This window comes from Musa acuminata, chromosome BXJ3-9 (assembly GCF_036884655.1).
Source record: "Musa acuminata AAA Group cultivar baxijiao chromosome BXJ3-9, Cavendish_Baxijiao_AAA, whole genome shotgun sequence".
Classification (NCBI taxonomy): domain Eukaryota; kingdom Viridiplantae; phylum Streptophyta; class Magnoliopsida; order Zingiberales; family Musaceae; genus Musa; species Musa acuminata.
The window spans coordinates 23,647,501-23,661,076 of NC_088357.1; the positions used below are offsets into that span (position 1 = coordinate 23,647,501).

At 35.1% G+C, this 13,576-nt stretch overlaps 1 protein-coding gene across 5 annotated transcripts in view; it reads left to right on the forward strand.

Annotated features, from left to right (window-relative positions):
• Positions 1-12,458, forward strand: part of LOC135650100 (probable histidine kinase 5) — a 14,149-nt gene extending 1,691 nt beyond the window's left edge. For 2 of the 5 annotated variants that reach the window (XM_065169236.1, XM_065169237.1), the window contains 13 exons: positions 2,345-2,464; positions 3,633-4,082; positions 4,719-4,997; positions 6,031-6,200; positions 6,298-6,510; positions 6,599-6,785; positions 6,916-6,967; positions 7,092-7,321; positions 7,423-7,521; positions 8,455-9,059; positions 9,582-10,082; positions 10,786-11,221; positions 12,072-12,458. In XM_065169236.1, coding sequence (XP_065025308.1) covers positions 2,345-2,464; positions 3,633-4,082; positions 4,719-4,997; positions 6,031-6,200; positions 6,298-6,510; positions 6,599-6,785; positions 6,916-6,967; positions 7,092-7,321; positions 7,423-7,521; positions 8,455-9,059; positions 9,582-10,082; positions 10,786-11,053 — 3,174 coding nt within the window. In that variant the 3' untranslated portion in view covers positions 11,054-11,221; positions 12,072-12,458. Of the gene's footprint in view, positions 1-2,344; positions 2,465-3,632; positions 4,083-4,718; positions 4,998-6,030; positions 6,201-6,297; positions 6,511-6,598; positions 6,786-6,915; positions 6,968-7,091; positions 7,322-7,422; positions 7,522-8,454; positions 9,060-9,581; positions 10,083-10,785; positions 11,222-11,908 lie in introns of all 5 variants that reach the window. The other 3 variants (XM_065169239.1, XM_065169238.1, XM_065169240.1) reach the window with 3 other exon arrangements.
• The last annotated feature ends 1,118 nt before the right edge of the window (positions 12,459-13,576 follow it).

A 13,576-nucleotide genomic window follows, 5' to 3' on the forward strand; every position in this document is an offset into this window, starting at 1 on the left:
TGCATTAGAAAGCTTCCTTCCTTTATATAATGACAACTCTCAAATGCACAAGAACTGATTCCCATGATGGTTTGATAAGTCTGTACGGAATCATAATATCATCAAAACCATTATGCCAGTGTGTCATAGAAGAATGCTCTAGCGTGCAAAGATCCATTTCACATCTCCTCTCATGAGAAAACTTCAAGAAATCACTCCTAACAACAAACTCAAGTGACTAAATATCGTTGGCTTGCAGCAGCAGTCAAGTTGCTGAAAATCTACCTATTCCTAAAATGAAAGAATGATTCGATTTTCCCGGGTACAAAATTCCAATTTTATTTTTGAAGACAGATATACGTTTTTTACATGTGGAAGACTATAGAAGATTATAGAATCACATGGTTCTAGATTTTCTGAGCTCTATCTTTATCTACTAAATTGCTGTGATTTATGATCAGAACCACATAGCGTGCATGAACTTAAACATGATCCTTTCGTTGGTTGTATCAGCATCTTTATGTGGACTTTAGGAATTTTCTTTTTATTCTGAAGTATTCTTTAGAAAATCAATTTAAGGATCATATCACCACATATGCTAAATTACCTCCGCTCTGTGTGAGGAAGATATAGATGTTTTTAACTCGTATTGAATTCTGCCATTGGTGGACATGTGCTGAATATGAAAAATATTGCAAACTTTCTCAAAAGTTAATTGTGAAAAGGACAGCCCAGTGCATGAGGCTCCTAGCAATGCTGAGTTTGGGGAGAGTGAATATATGCAGCCTTATTCTTCTAAGAACAGAATTCGTTGTTGTGACTCAAACCTTAGGTTTCAAAGGTGCAAACTTCATGTTATGTGAAGACTTGTCTGATATTTAAACAAGTGTTATTTAAAGAAAGACAAAGCGAAGTGGACCATTGTCTGATATATGCAAATGAAAGAACTGGCAGACTATCACAAATTAAATAAAATTCAAGCTAGGGCTGATCCATGAGAGCTAAATGTGTAAAGCTAGAAAAATTAGGTTGGATTATCTCATGCATTATGTTTACTACCACATTTAAATGCTGACCTTTAGCAGTTGCCTGACACAAGAAGCACCAGATCAAGGGCAGCAAGATTTTAATGTGGTTGAAAACTGAATTATCTTTAATACAGGTTGAAGAATCAACCAAATTGATCAATAAATTACTGAAAAGCCATTTAAATTTTAAACCAAAAGAATTCTGAGATACTTAATCAAGAAAAAGCATTTGAGTTGATGCTTTCCTCAATTTGGCATTGAATAGATAAGAAAATTCTCAAGATTATCTCATATGGATTATATTGGACTGAACTTGATGTTATTTGACTTAAATATACATGTCCATGATCATTTTCACATCTGCTTGATGTTACTTCATAATTCCTGCAACTCCTATAATTTTTGAAAACAAAGTGTATTCGAGAAAATTAATTGTTTGGTAACTTCCATTGATAGGAGAGTAATATATGTCAAAAAGTATATTCGAGTTGAATCTAGAAAACAAGATTTCCAACAAAGTCCCGAAATAGTACTCAAGAGGTCCACCTTGGAGGTGGGTAGTTATTCATACCATTTCAAACTATTGCTCACACCTGAACCTGCCAGCCTTATCAGGTCCACATGTAAGTCACATGATTGTATTTAGCTCACTACGATCATGTTTTTATTAAACTCAAGATCTATCAGCACGTGAGAAGCCCATAAGATCATGAAAGGATGCTACTTTAATTTCATATTTTTCACAATCCAAGTTCTGAACCTCATGAGTGAAGCCCCTAAATACTGAAGGCGCTCTTAGAGAATGGATGGTGACTCAGTATTTCAGTTCTAGTTCACACTCAATGCAAAATCCATGTCTAGATGTAAAACCTGCAAAATAATTAAAAACATCTTTTCTAGATCTTAAGTAGGCATATTAAATACTTTTTTTATCTTAAGTAGGCATATCAAAAACATAATTTTCTAATATTAATTTAGCATATCCTTAGTAATCTAGGAAATGGTTGTGACTGTGTTTCTACTTCTTTCCCTATGATTAAAATCTAAAGGCGAGTGCTTGTTAGTACTTGTGGCAAAAGGATTTTACAGAAAAACTTTCACCAGTGTTGACAAGAATGGAACCTTTTATACTGTTAGTGGAAAAAGATATAATGTCTTCGTGACTCTAGCATGTCTCATGTTTCAAAGTATATCTAAAAATGTTCTCTATGGATTTCTTGTTCTAGATAATTGCAATACCTCTTAGGTATACCTTAGAGAAGTTTGCTACTGTCTTCTAAGACTGGTTTTCCATGTTGGATCCAATTACATCTTATTCCTTTTCGTTTGTGTTACAGGGAAGAATCTATGAGTGCATGAACAAGTCTGTAGCTGATGAAATACTTAGCAGTAGCCTTTTTCATGCATTAGCAGAACTGCAATCAGAGACAGGTCATTTTCTAGATCAGCAACACTGGGTAAGAAATAGCAGTCTTTCAGAGTCAATGCCCATTTCAAATTGATAGTGTCCTTGTTAAGTGTGCATAGTTGTCACCTAAGGATGAATATATGCCAGATACTATTCCCCGAAATGGTTTGCCTTCTACAACAATAGAGGATACATTATGTCTAAAGGTCTCTGCATACTTCTTTATTGTGTTTCAATGAAAGGATCAGTGTGTTCTGCATGCTTACTTTGCATTCAGTTGTAAACCTATAGCATGACAAAAAAATGTTGGCATAATTTTTTGTGTCAATTACTTCGTTTTCTTATATTAAGCACAGAACGTGCATACTTATCCTGATATAGAGAAAATTCCTTGTTTATGTACCAATGCAATTTATGCCTTTTTTCTGTTAGACTATTATAACGTCTGTTTGCAGCTGTCATATTGCTAAATGTTAAATGAAATTGATGTTGTACATAGTGGGATTTGTTTCATATTGCCAGATATTTGGGTTGGCTTCATGGATCGTTTTCTTTCATTGAGTGCTATTTAGACAATATCATTAGTATAACTAAAAGCAGTGAATTCTCTTTTTATTATTTCTGATAAAATTTTATCAGGACTCTCTCTACTTGATCCCCTTATCTAATTGGAACATCGGTCTCTCTTTAAGCATGTCCATATCACGTTAGATTTTTTTTTCTCTTGTTTTATCTTCCTTCCAAGTTACACTTAATTGTTCATAGATTTATATATTTTGTTTTCTATCTTTTCAGTAGTGTCACATCTCCATCTCAGTGATATTAACTTTTTATACATAGTTTAATTTCTTAACATTCCAACCTGTAAAATATGGTTGAACATCAAGTGGCTTTATTTTAAATAATCATAAATATAATTTAAGATAGTTTGGAAGTTAGCTTTTCTTTCATCTGATTCTTTAAGCTTAAAGAAGAAAATAAAAAGCTCCCATCTATATTTGGTATTAAATTCTTTGTCCGCTGTTAAATTTATGCTGACGAAGTTTATGCTAAAAACTATACCAACTTATTGTGCTTTCTGCTTCCATGTTTGTGAAGCACTTGACTAATCTTCTATTTTGTAGATTTGACATTGTTCACTAGTTAGCTATCCATATTCTTTACAGTTGTGTGGATTCAATATTTGCTAATTAAATATCCATATGCTGTTCTTATAGGACGTGGAAACTATTTCAGACAAGAAGGAATCTGTACAAGTCACAATACAGCATCATGCAATGTTTTTGAAGACACTGTTTAACATACTCTGTCTGGTGGTTGGAATAGTCATCTTTTTGGTGGGATTTGTCCTTGGTAGATTTTCAAAGTCCTCAGATCAGTTTCAGCAGCAGAAGCATTACAAACCACAAAACTCTAAGGGTAGTGGCAAATGGAGTAAGAAATTCTTAGTTATAGGAGTCTTACTTGGGCTTTTAGTGGCCATATGGATATTTGTGAGCATGAATGCAGATATTACTGAAAGGAGGAAAGAGACTCTTGTTAACATGTGTGATGAGAGAGCTCGGATGCTGCAGGATCAGTTCAATGTGAGCATGAATCATGTGCATTCATTAGCCATTCTAGTCTCAACTTTTCATCATGGAAAGCAACCTTCTGCTATTGATCAGGTACTTGTCTGTTGACATATTATTTCACTTGAAAGTTCTTGATGTGATTGCAGAATTATGAAGATCAATTATCTTTTTTTAGTTATCTTTGCATCCCATTCATTATGATGCACTTTTCTTGCTTGTTTTATTATGGCATAATGTGACCTAGTTTATGAAATGTGTTTAGATTTATGGAAGAAAATTCTTTATCTTGATGTTTTATATGACTTTGGAAAACCTTAATTGGATTTTATGAGAATTTTTTTGAACCTTCAGGCCACTAATTCCATATTGGTCTATAGTGATGGCCATCAACTTAAAACAAGCTCAAGTTAGGATGGACACTGCATATATGAGCTAATTGTTTCCCATTGTCAGCTCCAGAAAAAAAAAATATAGATTTATCAAAGATATTCCTAGAAGATGTTGGTAGAAGAGAAGTTTGGCAAGTTTGTACCTTCATTTTTCTTCTTTTGAAGATGTATGATATAAAAAATATATGTTTTAGAAGATATAGATCCTCTTACAACTAAAACCATAAGTAGGTTTCACATTGTTTGATCTAAAATTACACAGTTGCACAAGGTTCTTTTTGACCTGTAGCTCAAGTAAAATTGGTTATCCCAGTTATTTACTTTAAAATATTTCTTGCAGAAAATATTTGCTGAATACACAGCAAGAACATCATTTGAAAGGCCATTGATGAGCGGTGTTGCATATGCTTTGAGAGTATTACACTCGGAGAGGGAGGAGTTCGAGAAGCAGCATGGATGGAAGATAAAGAAGATGGAGACAGAGTACCAGTCCCTAGTTAAAGATGACTATAACCCTGAGAAGCTTGATCCCTCACCCGTTCAAGATGAATATGCTCCTGTTATATTCTCACAGGAAACAGTATCTCACATTGTATCCATTGATATGATGTCTGGCAAGGTGATCACATCTCCTTATTGCCATACACTAATAATAGATATTCAAATTCATTATAGTTTTCAGATCTATTTGTTCCATTTTCCCTTATAATTTGTTTTTTGAGTATGATCATAAGACGACAAATACCAAGTTATAGTTTGTTATACTATTTATAGCATTGAAGTAAACCTGCTATCATTTATCTATTAAGTGTCAAGCTGGAAGCCAGTTCAAAGAATACTGCTTGTTTATATTTCCAAGTTACCCTTAAATGCTTGTTCGAATCTAATAGAACTTTAATGCATTGGATTTGTGGTGATCTACTAGTGTGGTTTCTTTGGTTTTCATGATCTTTTATTACCCTCTTTGAAACAATGAGGTCACAACCAAGTGATTCCCAAAAGGTTCAACATTTACCAACAACACTCAAGATGCATGAGATAACCTCGAGTATCTGAGAACACCTACGTGAATTGGTTGTTTGGTAGTTTAACTGCTAGAGTTTCTCATACTTTATGATTCAGGAGTTTCAAGTATAGAAAGAATAGCAAATGAACTGCAAGATCGTATGAGTTCATTGTGCTCCAATTGAGGTAAATTACTTTGAACTGGTTGGTGTGTTATCTACCTGACCTGATTGAATTAGGAGTTTTAGTAGGTAGAGGTATCCAAATTATATTGTTGGAGGGTTAGCAAAAGAAGTGAATGTATAAAGAAGTTAAAAGATAATCATGAGTATCTGTAAGATGTGCTTTCACTGCATGGAAGCAAAACTCTTTGAAGACACACAGCCAAAGTAGGGAGCCAACTTCTTTGTTATGTTGTTGTCATATGCATTTCAACAATTGATATCATCCACACAGTTTGCTATTGCAAGCTACCTTGTTTTACTTGTGTAACTGTACAAACATTTTCTATTGATATGTTGCAAACTGTGCTATAAAGAGCTCGGACTCATTTAAATATAATGTTCTAAGATAACAGCTACTTCTCAACTTATAGACAATTTTGCAATGTTGAACCTAATATTTTCATTTAATGTTGTTGGTCCCAGGAAGACCGAGAGAACATATTACGAGCACGGGCTACTGGGAAAGGGGTCTTAACTTCTCCTTTTCATCTTTTAAAGTCCAATCACCTTGGCGTAGTGCTTACTTTCGCAGTGTATAACACTAACCTGCCTCCAAATGCCACGGCAGAAGAGCGCATTAAGGCTACTGTTGGGTAAGCTCTATCTGCAATTTGCCTTTGAGCAGCTTGAAGAAGAAAAATCTTTAGGTTTTCATTCTTCTCAACCTTTTGCAATTATTTTCTTGAACAGATATCTTGGTGCATCATTTGATGTCCCATCTTTGGTGGAAAAACTTCTTCATCAGCTTGCCAGCAAGCAAACCGTTGTTGTTAATTTGTATGACACAACAAATGTTTCTGCACCTATTAGGATGTATGGTCCAGATGTTGCTGGTGCTCGAGAGATTCATATTAGTTATGTTGATTTTGGGGATCCAACCCGGAAGCATGAAATGCATTGCAGGTATCCATCCTTATCTAAAAATCTTGCATATGCTGACAAAATTGAAAATCTATTCTTCCCTTATATGTAGTTAGTTGTTTTGATCTAGATTCAAGCACAAGCCTCCACTGCCTTGGTCAGCAATAACCATGTCAATAGGGGTTGCAGTAATTGTTCTGCTAATTGGACATATATTTCATGCGGCTTTGAACCGCATTGAGGAGGTAGAAGATGATTACCGTCAAATGAGAGAGCTGAAAGGCCAAGCAGAAGCTGCTGATATAGCAAAATCTCAGGTGGTTCATTATTTTTCATCTTATATATATGATATGTATATCTAGTTTGGTGTCTTGATTTGCTTTTCCCTCTACTTACTGTATGAACTTTTTCTACTCTTGAACTAACCTGTTATTTCTTTATTTGTAGTTTCTGGCAACAGTTTCCCATGAAATAAGGACTCCAATGAATGGTGTCTTAGGTTTGTGACATTTTTTAAACCTTAGAATGATTTCTGAGATCTTATTGGTCTATGTTAGGTTTTCATCATTCTTGTTAAATTGCATATAGAGAGGAAGGTAATGAAGATATCTCTGTCAATGCAGGTATGTTACAGATGTTGATGGACACAGATCTCGATGCAACCCAACAGGACTTTGCAATGACTGCTCAATCAAGTGGAAAGGCTCTAATAACTCTAATAAATGAGGTCCTCGATCAGGCTAAGATAGAGTCTGGCAGGCTTGAGCTAGAGGCTGTTCCCTTTGATCTCCGTGATGTTCTGGACAATGTGCTATCTCTTTTCTCTGATAAGTCACAAGCTAAAGGCATAGAGGTAAGATCTTGATTAACATGTTTTGATGACTTGTAATGCTTTTCAACCTAATTATCGAATTTTCTTCTTCTTCTTCTTTTTTTTGGTGATTTGGAGAGTAGATGGCAGTGTATGTATCTGAACAAGTTCCAGAGATTTTGATTGGAGACCCTGGAAGGTTCAGGCAGATCATCACAAATCTTGTTGGGAATTCAGTGAAGGTTAATTGCTTACTTTTCTATAATCATAAGAGTAGTGTATTACAGATTCACACATGCAGTTTATCAATTTTTGTTGGCATGATGATCAAAGATATGTGTTAGCTTACTTAAGTGTCCAAGTTCATGTTCCCTTCCAACAATTATTTTGAGAAAATATAGCTATCTTCATTGGTGATGTTGACTTTTATATTCTTTGAAAGGTAAATATTTCATTTTTTGCTACCAGATGATTTTCCTCAAATTTGATTTAGATGTTCTGGTACACTTGTTGAATCAGCAACCTTTCTAAAGCTCAGTTAAAGAAGTCCAATGGCATAATTTAGCATTTTTTTCCTGGCATTTCACCTGTTGACGGTAAAGCTGCAGTTTTGTTCAATATTTACTATGACTATTATTTTGGTTGAGCCACAACCTTTCTGTGTATTGTTCGATTAAACTCAAAAGTATAATGAACTAACACTAGTTATTCTTCAGTTCAACTAGTCCAGCTAGTTTTAGCTGTTTTTCTCCCCAGTTCTTCATTATGTACAGACAAGTACATAAGAGACTTCTTGAGATGCTGTGCTGGCAAGAGGAAAGCCTAACTTCCAAATATTCTTCAGAACAACTTGCAGATCTTAAATGTGAGATTACATAGGAAAGTTTTTCATAAATGTCATTAGAACCAACTCTTATCAATTTCCACTCTCACTTCCATTGTTGAGATTCTCAAGTTTAATTTCAGCCAATTTCTTAATCCAGTTTTGTTACCTTGTCTGCACTAAGGTGAAAATTCGATGTGGATCAGCAATTTGATTCTGCTATATTTGCTGATAGCAGGGACAAATATTGTTCTTATGGCTGTGTTATGATACTACTACTCCCTGAACAATATGCAAACATGTGATGCCAATTGCAAATATCATAATTAATTTGGGTTTGCATATTTTTCAGTTCACAGAGATGGGACATATATTTGTCTCAGTAGATCCAGTCGAAGAAGTTAAGAGTGCAAAGAATGTCCTGTGTGAGACATTGAGTGGGTTTCATGTGGTAGACAAACAAAAAATCTGGGAGAATTTCACAATGTTCAAATCTTCAACTGAAGGCAATGATGCAATCAATTTGATGGTGACTGTTGAAGACACTGGTGTTGGAATACCTCAAGATGCTCAGAGCCGTATTTTCACACCATTTATGCAAGCTGACAGTTCTACTTCAAGGACATATGGTGGGACTGGTATAGGCTTGAGCATTAGCAAATGCTTAGTGGATCTTATGGGAGGAGAAATAGGCTTTGTTAGCAAGCCTGGGATTGGCAGTACTTTTTCTTTCACTGCTGTGTTCAGGCAAGGATGCAAAAATGCAGGTGAAATAAAGAGGCATTACTCTGATCCAACTTCATCAGATTTCCGAGGTATGAGAGGACTGGTTGCTGATGGGAGAAGCATTCGTGCTAGAATCCTCAAGTATCATTTGCAAAGGTTGGGAATACACATTGATATTGTGACTGACCAAGATTCTGCACTTTGTACCATATTGGATCCATGCAGTACCAGGTAATTTTTGTTTTTAAAGATACCAATGAAGCACTTAAAGTTCCATATAATCAGCTAAAATAATATTACTATGATGTAATGTCCTACAACATGAAATTTTGAATTTCTGCTGTATTTCTCACCAGCTGTATTCTGTTGCATACTCAGTACAATCTCACTTGTCTTCAACCTATGCATGCTTGAAGGTTTAGTACCCAAACTTTCATGGATTGTCACATTATTCAGATTCATTATAACTAGCAAGCAATTTTTAACCAATAAACTATATTCTTTTCAGCAATTTCCATGTTAATCTTGTTTTTCTTCTAAGGATTTGGGAGTACAATAAATAAAACTAGCATTGTTTTTTAAATAAAAGAAGGGACAACAGGATATGCTCCAATGTCCACATTTTGAAATATGAATCTTTCATGATAACTCAATATTAGCCTGGAACTCCTATAAGAAGTAAGACCACAGTTAAAGTTGCACAAATAAATACTTGATGCATTATCAGTGATGCTTGTAATATTTGTTGTGCAGTGGGAGAGGGCGTTTAGACATGGTACTTGTTGATAAAGATGCTTGGGGTGAGGGTGAGGGCATATTATTTCCACACCTTCTTTTAGATCACAGGCGAAATGGTACAGTGATGCCTCAAGAAAGTCCAAAAATGTTTCTGGTAGCAACTTCCCTAAGCCCCTCAGAGGTTCGTGACCTGAAGTCGGCAGGATACGTTGATAGTATACTGAAGCCACTGCGCCTGAGTATGATTGCTGCTTGTCTTCGGAAAGCACTAGGTGTAGGGCATAAGAGGCAGCACTTGAAGAGGCAACTGGTACCACTTAAAAGTCTTCTCAGTGGAAAAAGCATCCTGGTTGTTGATGACAATGCAGTCAACCGTAAAGTTGCTGCTGGTGTTCTGAAGAAATTTGGTGCTTTAGTTACAAGTGCTGACAGTGGGAAGGAGGCTATTAGAATGCTACAACCTCCACACAATTTTGATGCTTGCTTTATGGATGTTCAAATGCCAGAGATGGATGGGTATTTTTCTTTGTCCTTTCTGATTATCTACAAGATGGATATCTTTTCTGGCTTGGCGATATATATTTTCTATGCTGCATAAACTCCAATTTAATGACCGTACATGTCATATGAGGCTTTGTAATCGATATTATTTTCTTAAGAACCATTGCATAGAGCTCTATTCTCAAGACACCAATCTATTTTGACAAACTTATTCCTGCTCCTTGTCATTTTGTGTCTGCAAACTAGTGCCAGTTGTTCAATTTGAGAGGATGATTGGTAACTGCCCTTCCTTGAAGGTTGTTGCCAGCATTCTAATGTTAAGTTCTCTGAATCTCAAAACTGCTGATTGATTTTATCTGTTATAATCTCTCTGTTTTGACTCTATTGTTACTGAGCTAAAAATTTATGTTAGATTTCCTTTCTTTTTTTTTTTTTGCATTTTCCCCAAAATTTCGTATTTTTAGCTTCAACAATTGGTACAACCCTTGTTGATTGATTACTAGCTGTTTTTTAATTTTAATTGGCTCCTTTATCCAAGAATTTTGAGAATCAAATCATAATTTTTATCCATATAGATATAAATATATCATTTTAGTCATCTACCCAATATCTTTGCTTAAGATTTGATCAATAAGTTTACATAATCTTTTCGTTTGTTATGGTTTTTCCTTGTCAGATTTTTAGATATTTTTCTTACTGGGAATACAATTATCTGCAGCTTTGAAGCCACAAGACAAATCCGTCTCATGGAAAATAGAGTCAATGAGCTCATTCACTCTGGAGATGCATCAATGGAATTGTATGGTAATAAAACACATTGGCATGTACCTATACTGGCCATGACAGCTGATGTAATTCAGGCAACACATGAAGAATGTCTACGATGTGGTATGGATGATTATGTCTCAAAGCCTTTCGATGAACGACAGCTCTACTCTGCTGTAGCACATTTCTTTGAGTCTGATATGGTAGATGGAGTTTCATAAGAGATAAAAGGTTTCTGACTGCTAAGACATGATTCTGGCCTTCACCTAAAGCATGTATCTAGCAATCTCAAGGTGTTGAGTGACAGAAGAGATAATGGCTGACATGAGAGCAACGGAGCAGCGTGGCAGTCGTTCAAGCTTAACCAACCTTCTGGACATTCTGGTTTGGTAAGCCATGTTGCACACTTATTCCTATTAATTTGGTGGAAGTTGATTCCACAAAGACATTCATCAATTCATTATCGAGTCTCCTTAGTAACAGCTAATGTTTCTTACATTATAGATTGTTGTTTCTGGTGCTCAAGAGCATCCCCTGGAATGTCTCTTAGCTGGGCTAAGGCACTTTAAGCATCATACAAGTTCCAAAATCACTTGTTTCTATGGGAAATTTTCTGATTTATGGAACATAACAATGTTATGTACGAGTAGAAAGACAGTATATATGTAACCTACCCCAGGCACCTGGTCAGAAATATGAATGTTAAACTGCTATGAGCCTTTTCTACATAAAATAAATCATTTCATAAGAGATCCTTTTACAAGATGCAACACTTGCAAGAAAAAAAGTAAAACCGACTGAACTGTGATGACATAGAACTCAAAACAAATCGATTAATTACCAGCAATTTAGATAAACAAATGCAGTTTGCAGCAAGCTAAGCTCTTTGTTCTATTCAAAAGCCTAATGAACTAATTAACGTTGGAGCAACCAAGTAGAAAAAGGAGGCACACATGCAGCTGGTTTGGAGTCAATTTTTAAACCATCAAGTACATTATTATTTTACTTTTGATACTTACTGTTCCAGACCCTACTTTTTTGGCTGGTAACCTTCTATTTATGAACTTATATCTCAGTGCAGTCATTAATTGTTGAACATCTCCAGCAGAATTGGACTGCTAATTCTTTTATCAATTCCTAGAAAGCTGGTCCTAGATGTTCAAATTCAAATGCATTGTCATGAAGATTAGAAGATTATTGTCTGATTAAGCAGATGTCCTGATTGTAATTTTTGTCCAGGAGCACTCAGAGCTACCAGCTCTACATAACAAATTTCTCTCAAGGTACCACTGAAAGAACAGAGGTAATGCTCATATGCTGCAATGTTGTATTATTAATGTAAACAGATTTGCAATTGTATTTTGTTGATTCATATGTTTTGGTTATAGTTTGAAGATTCCATGTAGGAGATATAATTTTTTATTTATTGAGAGTTGTAGATAGGCAGGCTATAGTTATGACTATAGGGGAATAGCTTCGAGCATTCTATACTGCCATGAGTTTTGGGCCAAATGCTGTAATTTTATCAGATCCTTGTGATATAATAAGATCATGTTACTTTAATGTTCCTGGAGCAACATTCTTGTAGTACAAACTTCAATTTCAGAAATTTTCGTTGAACTTGGATGTTCCTGTTGTCTATTGTTCTCCGGATATAATATTTTTGTAACTCATTAAAAACTTGATGCCAGTCTTCTTTGTTATGCTTTATTTATACCCACTTAGGCATATTATCTGGGAAATTATAACTGTTGAGTACTTAGTTCCTCCAGGCAATCTTGTACTATTAATAAATCCTTATGTTTCTGAAATTTAATTTTGCATGGACATGATCATGTTATCTGCTGAATTCTGGATAATTGCTTCATGCTATGCCAATTTTTAAGATAATGACCGTGATGACTGGTAATGATGGCCAATATAATCATACTTGGGGAATGCAGTTCTCCTGAGTTGTTAGCTGTAATTGATAATGAACGTTCAGTGGTTTTTAGATGAAACTTTCATCATAATTTGTCGCACGAAAACTTTGTTTTTCGAACTTTCAGTTGCAATTACAGATCATTTGGCCAGAAATGATGATTATTTTTTTGTTCCTCATGTCTAGCAACAACCTTGTGTGACACTTTTTGATACAATAATGTTGTTAATGACTATGATCAATATATGGTATTTTTCAACTGTACCTGTCATGAACATGAGATTTGCAACAGAGGTATTTTGTTCTCCAACTTGGGAGGTAAAAGAGCACAACAGCTGAGATAGATGCTTGTGTATGAAAACCAAGGCTCATATCAAAAAAGAGAAAAAAAGGGCTGGGTGCGGATGAATTGATTGCCTTCTATATGGAATTTGGCATTACAAGCTGAAGCTAATCTTGTGGTAGAGATTAATCTGTTCCAAGCTTTGGATTGTTTGCCTGACAGTAGATTTTGCTTTGAAACTTTAGTCCAGAAACATCGCACTGGGAGAACAGTTCCTAATCGATGGATTTGCCATCAATTGGACTTGTACATTAGCTGCAGATTAAATCCATTGAGTTTAACTTCTTTATTATGAATCCTACAGGAGGTTCCACATGATGTTCATTTCATTTGTTCTACAGCTGCTTGTGAAACTGATTCCAAAGTTTGTTAAAGAATTTTTCGGGAAGATGATGGGTATAAAAAAAAATCAAAGCGATAAAAAAAAAAAGAAAAGAAAATTTAAACCTAAAACCTGTTATTAACCATAATAGCTTATTA